This window comes from Equus przewalskii, chromosome 2 (genome assembly GCF_037783145.1).
Source record: "Equus przewalskii isolate Varuska chromosome 2, EquPr2, whole genome shotgun sequence".
Taxonomy (NCBI): domain Eukaryota; kingdom Metazoa; phylum Chordata; class Mammalia; order Perissodactyla; family Equidae; genus Equus; species Equus przewalskii.
Genome location: NC_091832.1, coordinates 7290363 through 7303999, shown reverse-complemented (window position 1 = coordinate 7303999; position 13637 = coordinate 7290363). Strand labels below are relative to the sequence as shown.

Sequence of the window (13637 nt, the reverse complement as noted above, 5' to 3'; positions counted from 1 at the left end):
AATGTTATCCCAATAAAGAAAATTTCACTCTTCTCACTGGCAGAACTGTATTACCAAAAAAAGTACTATTATTATATTTTGAACTTAATTAAAAAAACATTAAAATTTCTAGAAATTTGTTTTCTTTCTTGTCATGGAAGTACCTACATAATTTCTTTAATTTTGCCTCTTGACTGACAAAGCCTAAAATATTTATTATCTAGCCCTTTACAGAAAACCTTTGGCAACCTCTGGGACTTTTCAAAAGGTATGCTTGGACAACTAGTTGACCATTTTTCTTTTCTTTCTTTCCTTTTTTCTTTGTGAGGAAGATTGGCCCTGAGCTAACATTTATGCCAATCTTCCTCTACTTTGTATGTGGGACACTGCCACAGCATGACTTGATGAGCACCGTGTAGGTCTGCACCGGGATCCAAACCTACAAACCTCAGGGTGCCAAGGCAGAGCATGCGAACTTAATCACTAGGCCACAGGGCTGGCCTCTAGCTGTCCATATTTTTTTAAATGGCAATAAAATTAGATCTTAACCCAAATGTAAAAAGCAAGCAAAACTGTAAAAACTTTCAGAAGAAAATAAGTTTAAGATGAAAAAAACACAAGCCATAAATTAAAAAATGAATAAATCTGATTAAACTTTAACACTTTATAAACAAAGGGTAAAGATTAGCTATAGAGACTTATAGATTATACTTGCAACCCATATAACCAACAAAGGATTAGTACTCAAAGTAGGTAAAGAATTCTTACAAGTCAGTTTAAAAAGGGAAAAGAACCCAATAGAAAAATGGGCAGTTCAGAAAAGGAGCAATCCAATGGCCAGGAAACATGAAACAATGCTTGATCTTATTAGTATAATGGAAAACACAAATAAAAAAGACTCTTTTTTGGGGGTGAGGAAGATTGGCCCTGAGCCAACACCTGTTGCCAATCTTCCTCTTTTTGCTTAAGGAAGATTCACCCTGAGCTAACATCTGTGGCAACCTTCCTCTATTTTGTGTGTGGGAGGCCTCCACAGCAAACCTTGATGAGTGGTGTGTAGGTCCACGCCTAGGATCTGAACCCCTGAACCCCGGGCCATGGAAGTGGAGCGTGCAAACTTAACCACTACACCACTGGGCCAGCCTCCAAAAAAGATTTTTTTAAGGGAAAATATTTCCCACAGATCAGATTCTCAATAATTTTTTTAAAAATCTAACAATATCAAGAGTTGGAAGGAATGTACAGAAGCGAGAACTTTAATGCTCTATTGGCATAAATGTAAAATAGTACAACCAATTAGAAGAGTACTTTGGCAACATCTAGTAAAATTAAAAATGAGTCATTTCACTTATAGGTATCTACTTATATGCATATGTTTACAGATACATAGAAAAACTCTCAAATGTGTGTACAAGGAGTCATGCACAAAACGTTCACTGAAGCACTGGAAACAAATGCCCAACAATCAGAGAAAAGATAATTGTGGCAATCATAAAACAAATATAACAGAAAAACTGGGAATAATCTAAGTGACCAGTAATAGGAAAATAGATAATTATGATGTAGTCATACAAGATATTAAATAGCATTTAACACAAATAACTAATACTATACTCGATAGCATGGACAAATCTCAAAAGCAATGTTAAACCACCCACCCTCCCCAAAAAGCAGGTACTGAGACATCCAATGCGATATAATTTCCATTTATGTAACGTCTTAAAACATGCCAAAACAATAATATATACTGTTTACAGATAAATGTGTATTTAATAAAAAGTATAAAATATACATAAGAATGGTATATATACCAAATTCAAATAGTGGTTAAGACTGGAAAAAGAGTGTAGGAAATGAGATGGGAAGGGCAATATCAAAGAGCTTCAACTGTATCTGTATAATTTTATGTCTTAAAAATTTCTTTTTGATCTGAAACAAAAGAAACAAAATTATTTTTGAAAGTCTGAAAAACATATCCTTACATAACAATCAAGCCAGAGGAGAAAAGGATGAAGCAGTCAGAGATGGAAGGAAGACATGAGACGGGCACTATTCTAGGCACTCGGGATACAGCAGTGAACAAAACAAAGTCCTTGCTCTCACGAACAAATAAACACAGTACAGGAAACGGCAAAAAGTGCTATGAAGAAACATAAGAGTAAGAAAGAGTATAGGGGTGGGGAACCTGAGTAAAATTGTTACTTTATCCAGGGTGCTATTTAAAGCCATGAGATTGGATGAGATAACAAAAGGAGCAAAGGTAGACAGGAAAGAGAAGAGGTCCCAGGACTGGGCCCTAGGCACTCCAAAATTCACAGGTCAAGGAGACAAGGAGGAACCTGAGAATGAAGCAGAAAAACAACCAAACAATACTGACCCAGAAGCCAACTGTAAAAAAACATTTCAAGAAGCAAAGAATGATCAACTGTGTCATATGATACTGAAAGGTCGAGTAAGATAAGAACTTGAGAACTGACCCATTGTAAAGGTTATTGGTGATCTTGAAAATAGCTATTTTGGTACAGCAGTAGTGGCAAAAACCCACTCTGAGCTCAAGAAATAATGAGAATAAATGAACTGCAGATTGCATGCACAGACAACTCTCTTAACAAGCTTCGCTATAAAGGAAACCAAGAAACTTGAGTAGCTGGAAGAGCACAGCTCAGAGGCAATGTGGAGTAAAGAAATGTTTTTCCCCTGAAAATAGGAACAATGGCAGCATATTTGTATGCTTACGGGAACGACCCGGTAAAGTGGGGAAATTGATAAAGAATGGAAGAGGAACAACTGCTGGAATAACTGATTGATGAGATCAATAAAGAGGGGATGAGATGTGGTGCACAAGTGGAGAGACGGGTCTTAGGAGTATAGACAGTTGATTTATTAGTAACAGAAGAGAAGGCGTGCAAAGACTCAAAGAGACTAAGTCCCTCCCTACAAAAACTTCAGCATAATAGAGGGGAAAGACAAACTGAACTTAGAAAAATATGGAACAGCTTGAAAAACTGCTACAGGGGTACACAAGACTGTAAATAACTCACATGTGGGAGGGGAAGATTGAAGGAAGAGAGTAGAAAGGATTCACTGAGGAGGTAAGGCTTGAATTCACAAGGCAAACATAACCAAAGAATATAGCACGTGCCAAGAAAAGGAGAAAATAGCACAACACAAGATGAAGCTAGAAAGTTAAGAAATGAAAAATGGGGGCCAGCCTGGTGGTGCAGTGGTTAAGTTCGCACGTTCCACTTCTCGGCGGCCCAGGTTTGCCAGTTCAGATCCCGGTGTGGACACGGCACCGCTTGGCAAAAAGCCATGCTGTGGTAGGCATCCCACATATAAAGTAGAGGAAGATGGGCATGGATGTTAGCTCAGGGCCAGTCTTCCTCAGCAAAAAGAGGAGGATTGGCGGTGGTTAGCTCAGGGCTGATCTTCCTCAAAAACAAAAGAAATGAAAAATGGAGGGCCTAGGACCTTATCTGCCATGGGAAGAAGTTTGCTTAGAAGGAACCAAATGAAAGAACACAATCCATTTACACTCTAATTAGTGCTGAGTATCTGCTCAGTAAATGTGTTTTCATAGAACAGCATTTTAGGCTATCACGTAAAGAGCACTAATAGGGTTACTGTAAAGATTAAATGAGGGGCCAGCCACGTGGCTGAGTGGTTAAGTTCTCGCGCTCTGCTTCCCTCAGCCCAGGGTTTCGCTGGTTCGGATCCTGGGCATGGACATGGCATCACTCATCAGGCCACATTGAGGCAGTGTCCCATGTGCCACAACTAGAAGGACCTACAACTAAAAATACACAACTATGTGCTGGGGGATTTGGGGAGAAAAAAGCAGGAAAAAAAAAAAAGAAGATTGGCAACAGTTGTTAGCTCAGGTGCTAATTTAAAAAAAAGATTAAATGAGATAATCTATGTAAATGCCTTAGAACAGCACTTAGTACATAGCGAGCACTCAACAAATACCAGCTATTAGAAGTAGGAAGATTAATTATTGGTGGTAATGGTATTAAAAATGTATTGTCTCTCTAATCACCTCTCCAGAGGATCAAGTGAACTTTCCAAACTACAATCTACTTCCAACCCTTCTAAAAACAGTGTAATCCTGGTCCAGCCATGTAACTGAGTGCCCCTCCCCCTCAAAAAAACACTAGAAAGGGCTAATAATCTACTAAATCTCCTGCCAGGTGGATAGGCCTAATGACTGACTTCATTCTGGGAAACAGTATGAATATGAGACCTGTGTCAGAGTGGAAGTCTCAGAAAAGAACATGTTCTTGTCTGCCAGGTCTCCCAATTAGAGAATATCCTAGAAACAGACCAGATTACCAGAGGTTATCCTATCTATCTACCAAACCCATTATGATTGGGTCCACACTCAAAGGATTCAGTTGGGAATAAACAGGCTTTTTAGGTAAAGAAAATCTGACAATCTAAATATCCTATAAAACGATACTGATTAAATTGTAGTATATCTACATAATGGACTTCAAGGTAGACAAAACATATTGTAAAACAGTAAGAAAATGTTCATGACTGTTAATTATGGCATTATACCATTTTTAAAATATATAAATTATAAATGCATAGCAAAAAGGACTGAAGATTACAAAAAATGTTATAAGTGATTAATGCCAGGTGGAACGACAGTGGGGATTTAAAAAATTTTCTTCTTGTTATCTAAATTTCCTACAATGACCATATAATATTTTTATTTATTGACTGATCTTTTTTAATTACTAAAAAGTAAATAATACAAGTCAAATCTCTCCTTCCTTTCCCTAGAGAAATAATCTTGCTGAATATCATTCCTAATCATTTCTATACATATCTAAATGTAAAAAGATGATATTTTAGGTAAATATATAATGGAAGGTGTTGTTTTTTGTTGGGGTTTTTTCCTTTTAAAAATGGAATTGTACAATATATTTTGATTTGCAACTGGCTCTTTTCATTCAATGATAAATCATAGGACATCTTTCCATATCAATATACAAAACCATCTCTCTTTTTCTACAGCTATATATTATTTTCATTGTAGAACTGTATAATGGACAATAAAGTTTGTTGTTAATTTTTTGCTATTACAAATGGTGCTGCAAATAAGTTAATAACTGTGAACATATTAAAACAAATTGCTAACATTTGAGTGCTTACTATGTGCCAAGTACCATAGGCTTCTACGTGAATTAAATATACTACAATATCACGGTATACATTACTATTTGTATAATTCACATTTTTTCTTCTGTAGACTGCCTATTCCTTCTTGTTTTCTCTGAAAATCAAGTAATTATTTTTTTAAAACTGGCCAGGATACAAATTTGATGTAGAAAATTTCTGGCAGAATATCCCTCAGAGTTCCATGAAAATGCCTGGCATATAGGCACTCATGCATTTATACATTCTACAAATACTGAGAACCTACTGTGTCCTGGGCAACGAGTGAACAAGACATATATCATCTCCATACTCATGGGTTTTAGCCTAGCTAACACTGGTTAAATTGAGTTAATAAGGGGAAAGCAAAAAGAAAACTGAAGAGGGGAACGATCAATTAGAGAAAGACTAGTACATACTTATCAGTGCACACCATTCAATACACAATTATAATTTCCTCCTGAAGTCTTGCCACAGCCTATGGATCTAAGCTACTACGTTCAGATTCATCTTCTTAAAACACTGCTTTACTTATGTCATTTTCATGCTCAAGAACCCCAAACCTCTCTCTTAGCATTTCCCAAGTATACTTCACCCATTGTCTACATTAGCTATTCCAAACCTTCACCACTAAAGGCTTCCCCTAGGTTTCCCACTACAGACGGTCCCCAATTTAACAATCGTTCGACTTAGGAGTTTTTGACTTTATGATGGTGCAAAAGTCGTACGCATTCAGTAGAAACCATACTTTGAATTTTGATCTTTTCCTGGGCTAGTGATATGCCGTACGATACTCTGTTGTGATGCTGGGCAGCAGCGGTGAGCCACAGCTCCCAGTCAGCCATGTGATCACGAGGGTAAACAACTGATACACTTACAACCATTCTGTATCCATATGACCATTTAATTACATGAGATATTCAATACTTTATTATAAAATGGGCTTTGTGTTAGATGATTTTGCCCAACTGTGGGCTAATATAAGTTTTCTGAGCACATTTAAGGTAAGCTAGGCTAAGCTACGATGCTTGGTTGAAAATTAAAGGCATTTTTGACTGACGATATTTTCAACTTATGATGGGTTTATCAGGATATGACCCCACTGCAGGTCAAGGAGGATCTGCACTACCCTACGACTCCTTAAAGGACTACTTAAGTGACCCAATGCCTACCTTACAGAACAAAGCTATAAAGCAAGAGCACTGTCAAAACCTCACTGCCTGCATCCACACTGTTCATTACACTTTCCTCCCTTTTCAGTGATTTTCTCTTTCTTCTAAAATCAATCCCTTCGTGAATTTTTTTTTTTTTAAAGATTGCCACCTGACCTAACATCTGTTGCCAATCTTCTTCTTCTCCCCAAAGCCCCCCAGTACATAGTTGTATATTCTAGTTGTGAGTGCCTCTGGTTGTGCTATGTGGGACGCCGCCTCAGCATGGCCTGATGAGCAGTGCCATGTCCACACCCAAGATCCCAACCGGGAAAACTCCGGGCCACCAAAGCGGAGCACGCAAACTTAACCACTCGGCCACGGGGCTGGCCCCACTTCGTGAATATTCTTGATCCCGTCACCTCACTACCATCTAAGGATACTGTTCCATCTAGTATCTCCTATCTTCAATCTTTCCCTCTCTACTATTCTTTTTTCCTCAGGCAATGAAACTGCTCATGTCTCTCCTAAATTGAAAAAACTCTCCCTTGATCCCATATACTGCTTTATCCTAAAACCTCCTCTCCCCTCTAAAACCAAGCTTCTTTAAAAATGTCTACCTCACTATCTAAAACTTCTTGCTTTTATCACTCCTTAACTCACTGCAATCTCGCTTCTGCTTCCCTGGCATTCCTTTTAAACTGCTTTCACCAGGGATGAATAATTTCTTGGCTCTCCAAAAGACTCTTTTCAGTTCTTATATTACGATTTCTCAGTATAATCTAACAATGATCATTCCTTGCTTAAAGCACTCTCCTCCACTGAGTCTTCTTTACAAAAAAAAAAAAAAAAAGCCACTAACATCTAGTTTTTCTCCTGCTTCCTAACTGCTCTTTTTCAATTTCAATGGTTTATGAGTTTCTCTTCTTCTATGTCTTTTGCCTTACAGACATATGTTAATGTGTTCAAGGTCACTAACTAGAGATGGGAAACTAGACAGACAAATGACAAAAAACGCCATATTTTACACATTCTAGCATCTATTACATTTCAGGTATTTCTGCTTCAGTATCTGCTCCCTGACTCTACCAGGAGTCTAGATGGACTAGAATTCTTTGAAGGCAAAAGAGCTCTTACCATTGCTCAGTTCTTCAAAAACAGAGATTTTTTTTTTATATAATTTTATATATATATATATATTTTTTTTTTTTTGAGAAAGATTAGCCCTGAGCTAACTGCTGCCAATCCTCCTCTTTTTGCTGAGGAAGACTGGCCCTGAGCTAACATCCGTGCCCACCTTCCTCTACTTTATATGTGGGACACCTACCACAGCATGGCTTGCCAAGCGGTGCCATGTCCACACCTGGCATCCAAACCGGTGAACCCCGTGCCGCTGAAGCAGAACGTGCGCACTTAACCACTACGCCACCGGGCCAGCCCCAAGAGAGATCTTTTCAATGCTAAATCCTATTTCCAAAAGACACATTTTAGTTAAGAATGTTCTTCCTAGTCATACCAGCCCATCAGCGCACACTGTGGAAATCAGTCTAACAAATGCTAACAAAGATATGTTTATAAAAGTCATATTAGTATTCAGTATATTTAATGTATTTCAACCATACAAGCACTTATTTGTTAAATGAGCTTGAGTCTCACACAGTAAGACCTAGCCTGCCTCCACTTTACAAGATTAAGAGGGTGCAATCGAAATCGAGTTTTGGATTCAGGTATCTGATGAAGGAACTGGATGGTGCCAAGCTCCTAGCACTTATACACATGTAAGTACATGATTTTTTTTGTAGCTCTAACATTCTATGGTCTTATCATTAATGTGTATATATACTACAAATGCAATTGTTGCCTCATACACTGAAAAAAACCATTACTAGTCCAGAGGTTTCAGTTATAAAATTCAACAGATAAACCCATGTTCTTCTCATCCAATACAAAAGAAAATGTTCTCTGGTGTATATTCTTCTGATATCTGAGATGTGCCTAAAGCTTCTGCTCAGAAGTTGAGTCACTCCACTCCTCTTTGGGAATCCAGCAGATGTAGTGCTCTCAATGCAGCTGTCCTGCTCCCTTGGATTGTGAACCTCCTTCTATTCATCAGTGCACAATAGTAAACTATGTAACAAGTGTTCAGAAATAACCTGTACCTTATTCAGCACATATCTATTATTTTCTACAGTATATTGGGAATTTATTAGGATAACCATCTCCTCACTTGTAACAGCCTGACCAAAATTTAAATTAAAAGTGTTCACCGTTCAGAAGCCTACATGCCTCTTCATATGTTCTGCTCCCCTCCCCAACCCCCATAGAACTACAGGTCTTTTTACAAACCAGGTAGACATGGAAAGTGTTTTATACTTATTTAAGTCAATCCAAACTTCTTAAGTGCTCTTCATTATTAAAATAATTTACTTTTTAGACTACACTACCATTAATCCTGTCCATCTAGAATTTCTACTTTACATCAATAAAGATCTGAACAATACTTCCCAACCTGGAGTCCCTTAATCCTTCCAGAAGAAAAGGAAATCAGTACATATCAATCATTTATACAGATCCCTAAAAAAAGCAGAATAGATGTCCCAGAGATATGCTTAACATTTCAAAAAAGCTGAATACAAATTACACATATAAAGAAGTAAAACTTCACAGGCCATTACTTAATACATGCAGACTGGTAAAGAAATCTTTCCAGGCATTATTTCACCATAACATTCCTTCAGTCAGGTCCATCTGTGGAGCTTACTCACACATTCAAAAGACATATAATTATAATATGATAGATATATACTATAATGGACCATGTACAAAGTCCTACTGAAGTACAGTGAAAAGGGGGATTGGGTCTGCCTGGAAAGGCTCCACAGAGATACCATCTGAGTGGGTCCTGGAAGGATAATTCAGCTCTCTAGGCTGCAGGTGCCTCATGTCTGTTTCTGGTTACAAAAATTCACAGAATTTAACTTTAGGTTGGATAAGTCTTTAAAAATCACCTAGGGGGCTGGCCCCATGACCGAGTGGTTAAGTTCACGCACTCCACTTTGGGAGCCCAGGGTTTCACCCACTCAGATCCTGGGCACAGACCTAGCACCACTCATCAAGCTGTGCTGAGGCAGTGTCCCACACAGCAGAGCCAGAAGAACCTACAACTAGAATATACAACTAATGTACTGGAGGGCTTTGGGGAGAAGAAAAAAGAAATCATCTAATATTGATGTTTTCCACGATTACTTTAAAGTACGAAAATCTTTTCTTTAAGGGCCTTATTGAAACTTCAGAATATAAGACAGATAAAAGGGGACCTACTCTTTTGAAAGGAGATGAAATTATTGGAAAACAATGCTGTTCTAATCAATCCTCTTTTATTTTTATTTTTTTGAGGAAGATTAGCCCTGAGCTAACTGCTGCCAATCCTCCTCTTTTTGCTGAGGAAGACTGGCCCTGAGCTAACACCCATGCCCATCTTCCTCTACTTTATATGTGGGATGCCCACCTCAGCATGGCGTGCCAAGTGGTGCCATGTCTGCGCCTGGGATCCAAACCGGCGAACCCTGGGCCGCCAAAGTGGAACATGCGAACTTAACCGCTGCGCCACCGGGACGGCCCCAATCCCCTTCATTTTAAAATAAGAAAACTGAGACACTAAGGACAATGATTTGACAAAAACAACATAAAGACAGAATTGCAACATCGTATTCAAAGAATATCTCTTAAGCACTACCTCCTCTTGGCAGTCTTTCCTAACTTTCTCCCCAGGTGGAGTTCACCATTCCTTACTTTATTCCCCAGTATAACTAGCATATACTTCCATTACGGCTTCTATGAAACTTCAGTGCCCTAATTTTACCTTTTTTATGCATCTGTATCCCTCTACTACATTGGAAGCTCCCTGAAGGCAGGAACTGTCTTAATCATCTTTGTATGCCCAGCACACAGAATAAAATATTAAGTTATATTTAACCAAGTTTCAGAAATGACTTAAGATAGCTCACTGCCTGGCACACAGTAGAACATAATAAGTACTTGTCCAATGAATTTGCCGAAAATGAGGTCATTAAGTGAAACACTACATCTAAAGCAGTTAGAAAAGTATCTGACACACAGTGTATATTCTATAAACATTAGTTGTTACTATGTAACTTTATATAAGCAGGAAAAAAACTGAAGCTGTTATTGAACATTTAATCTGGGAGGCAAAACTTAAGCACCTATTATCAAGGTTTCAACTTGCTCATTTACATGTTACAATACAATCACATCTTTCTTTCTTTCTTTTTTTTTTTTTTGGTGAAGAAAATTGGCCCTGAGCTAACACCTGTTGCCAATCTCCCTCTTTTTTTTTTTTCTCCCCAAAGCCCCAGTGACATAGTTGTATATCCTAGTTGCAGGGCATTCTAGTTCCTCTATGTGGGATGCTGCCACAGTATGGCTCCATAAGCAGTGCGCAGGTCTGCACCCAGGATCCCAACCCGTGAACCCAGGGATGCCTAAGCAGAGTGCACGAAGGTAACCACTCGGCCACAGGCTGGCCCCACAATCACATCTTTGACAGAAAAAGAGAAAACTTAGCCCATCCATAAAGATCTCTTGAGCCTGTAAGCCTGGGGAAATAGTACAAAGAGTTGGGTACTGTCAATCTCTAGACCTGGAGTGAAAGAAGAAATTAGGCCAGTCTTAAACTTAGGGCTAAATCACTTCTTTCTAGACCTCAGTTTCAGTCATCTGTCAAGTGGAGTAGTGAGGAGTAGAAAAGATTCTAAGGTTCTTTCCCGCTCTAACAATGCAGGGGCTTAGAACAAATTGGGACCTCGAATCCTTCAGCTTTCAATTCAATATGAGTAAGAATTTTATAAATATCAGTAAATGGTGCACTGGATTTGGTGTCAGATGGACAGGGTTATCCTACCAGCTCTGCTAATTATTTACCTACGTAAGTCTGAGAAAGAAGTAAACTTTCTGGATCTTAATTTCCTCGACTGGTAAAATGAAGTCGTAGGACAATATGATCTCTTTTTAAAATACATCATAGTCATGACATTCTATGAAATAAGCTACCTCTGAAGGAAATATCAGGGGGACGGAGCCACCAGTTATTAGAGATGTTCAGAGGAGTCCCGCACAAACCAAAAGTAGAGAATTTCACCATTAGAAGAAACCTCACAAGTCTTCTATGACACACCCAACTGAGACCCAAGTTCTCTCTCAAATATTCCTGGAAGAGGTCACCCAACCATTCTAGTGATGAGGAACAACCCATGGAAACAAGCCACTTCATCTTAAGCCAACTCTGATGCCGAAACTCTTTTACTGAAGCCACATCACCCTCCAGTAACTTCCACCCATTCGTTCTACCTCTTTCAACTAAGGGCACCTAAAATATTTGTGGATGGGGACAATACGCCCCTTATATATTCTCTCCGAAATCCCCATCTCTTTCAACCTTTCCTCATAATATAATACCAAGACTCCCTCACCATCCAACCTGCCTTCCTCCGAGAAACCTCCATTCTTGTTTTGAGCGAATGTCAAAATTACTCGATCAGCCTTTCCCATTCTGACATCCAGATTCCTCGCGGAACCCAAGATTTCCCACTTGTCCAGCTGACACCGGATGGAAGCCACTAATTGCCCTTGCCACCTCCATCCAAGGAAGCATTTGGGGTGGGAAGCGTGCCCCTGTTGCTCCTTTGGGAGACACGGAGACAAGAAGCGATGGACGCAGCCACAGAGAGGCCCGCACCCTGCTCTCCTCCCCGGTCCAAGCCTCCTCCCTCACCGGTACTGCTTGGGGTCGCTGGGAGACTTGACGATCTCAGGGTCTCCGGCATTATTGATAGACACCCTCCGGCCCTCCTCCTCTGATTCATCGGCTCCTAGTCGGGCAACGCGGCCGCTCTCGCCCAGATCCTGCCCACCGGGCTGCAGGTCAGGGCAGCTGCAGGTAGATTTCGCCTTGTTCCTTCCAGGCATGATCAGATTAGAAAAGGGTCTGGCAGCAGCCGAGTCTTCGCGCGGACCCCGTGCTTCAATTCTCCACAGTGCCCCGAGCTCTCGCCCGGCCTCACACAACTTCCTCCCGGCGGCACAGACTGCAGCAACCGTGACTCTCCCCAGCATTCACCACCAAGCCGGAGCGATGGGCATGCCGCTCCCCAGGGCCCACCTCCTCCCGCTACTCCTCCAGCCGCTCCACCTCCTCCGCGTCCCAGAGGCGGTGGCGGCTGGCGCTGGCGGTGGCGCTGCCGCAGCCGCGGGGAAGGACAGGCCTGAACCCCTCCCCCAATCCGGTCTCCCCCACGCCAACTTCCCTCATCCCCCCGCCCTCCCGGCCTCCAATGACGCTACTGACTCTAGCCAATCAAGAGGCAGGAAAGCAGTCACGCGGACGTAAGCAACCAATGGGAACAAGCAACAAAAGGAACCAAAGAGTCCCGGCCGGATTCTCAGAGCGCCCAGCGAGCTCTTCGAAACCTAGGGTGGGCGGGGCGAGGGAGAAGGGGCGGAGACCGTGGCGCGGAGGACGACGGGAGGAGGGAGCTTGAGCGACCGCGCCGCGTTTGTGACGTACGCGGCGAGTTAGTTGTGGAGGAGGCCGGTCAATAGTGCTCCGCGGCTCAGAGAAAAATATTCCCCTGATGAGAAGACTGAGAAGCGAGTGGAGAAAATGAGTTCCCAAGTTTTTCTCCTCATGCGTGTCGTATGTTGTGCATCCTGCCCCTCAGACCGGGATCAGAGCCTTTAGGCGTGACTCAGCACGTAAAAAAGGAGTACACCGGAAGTATTTTTCTTGGCCGCCGGATGGAAACTGCTGGGGAGTGGAGGGGAGCTAAGCTGAGCGCTGGAAATAGCAGTTGTGCTTCTCCCCGTTATCGCCTGCCAAACTTTGGTGCTATTCGCCCTCGTGGCCTAAGAAAGTGCTTAGAAGATCGGTGTAGATGTGCTCACTCTTCTAGGAGAAAAGATTTTTTTAAGCTCCCTCACAAGACTGGTGTCCACAGTTAGCATTAAGCTCAGCCAACTTTTTATTGAGCAGCTACAGCGTGTCAGGCTTCTGCCAAGTCCCTTTTACCAGAGTTTTTTCTGCTTGTAATGGCCTTTGGTGGGCAGTCATCTGAAATGTAACTGAAACAGACGTACTTGAAAAATAAAAAGCAACTAACATGTTAAGATGCAATACACTGGGGCCGGCCCAGTGGCGCAGTGGTTAAGTGCGCAGGTTCTGCTTCTAGGCGGCCTGGGGTTTCCCGGTTCAGATCCTGGGTGTGGACATGGAACCGCTTGGCAAAAGCCATGCTGTGGTAGGCGTCCCATGTATAAAGTAGAGGAAGA

The 13637-nt window shown here is 41.2% G+C and overlaps 1 protein-coding gene across 3 annotated transcripts in view; it reads right to left on the bottom strand.

The window, feature by feature from the left end:
* Positions 1 to 13328, bottom strand: part of NRDC (nardilysin convertase) — a 96293-nt gene extending 82965 nt beyond the window's left edge. For 2 of the 3 annotated variants that reach the window (XR_011537363.1, XM_070609648.1), the window contains exon 1: positions 12085 to 12816. Coding sequence is in view for 2 of the 3 variants with exons in the window: in XM_070609648.1 (XP_070465749.1) it covers positions 12085 to 12425 (341 nt within the window). In the remaining variant the exon portion in view is untranslated. Of the gene's footprint in view, positions 1 to 12084 lie in introns of all 3 variants that reach the window. The other variant, XM_070609649.1, reaches the window with a different exon arrangement.
* Positions 13329 to 13637: the final 309 nt, after the last annotated feature.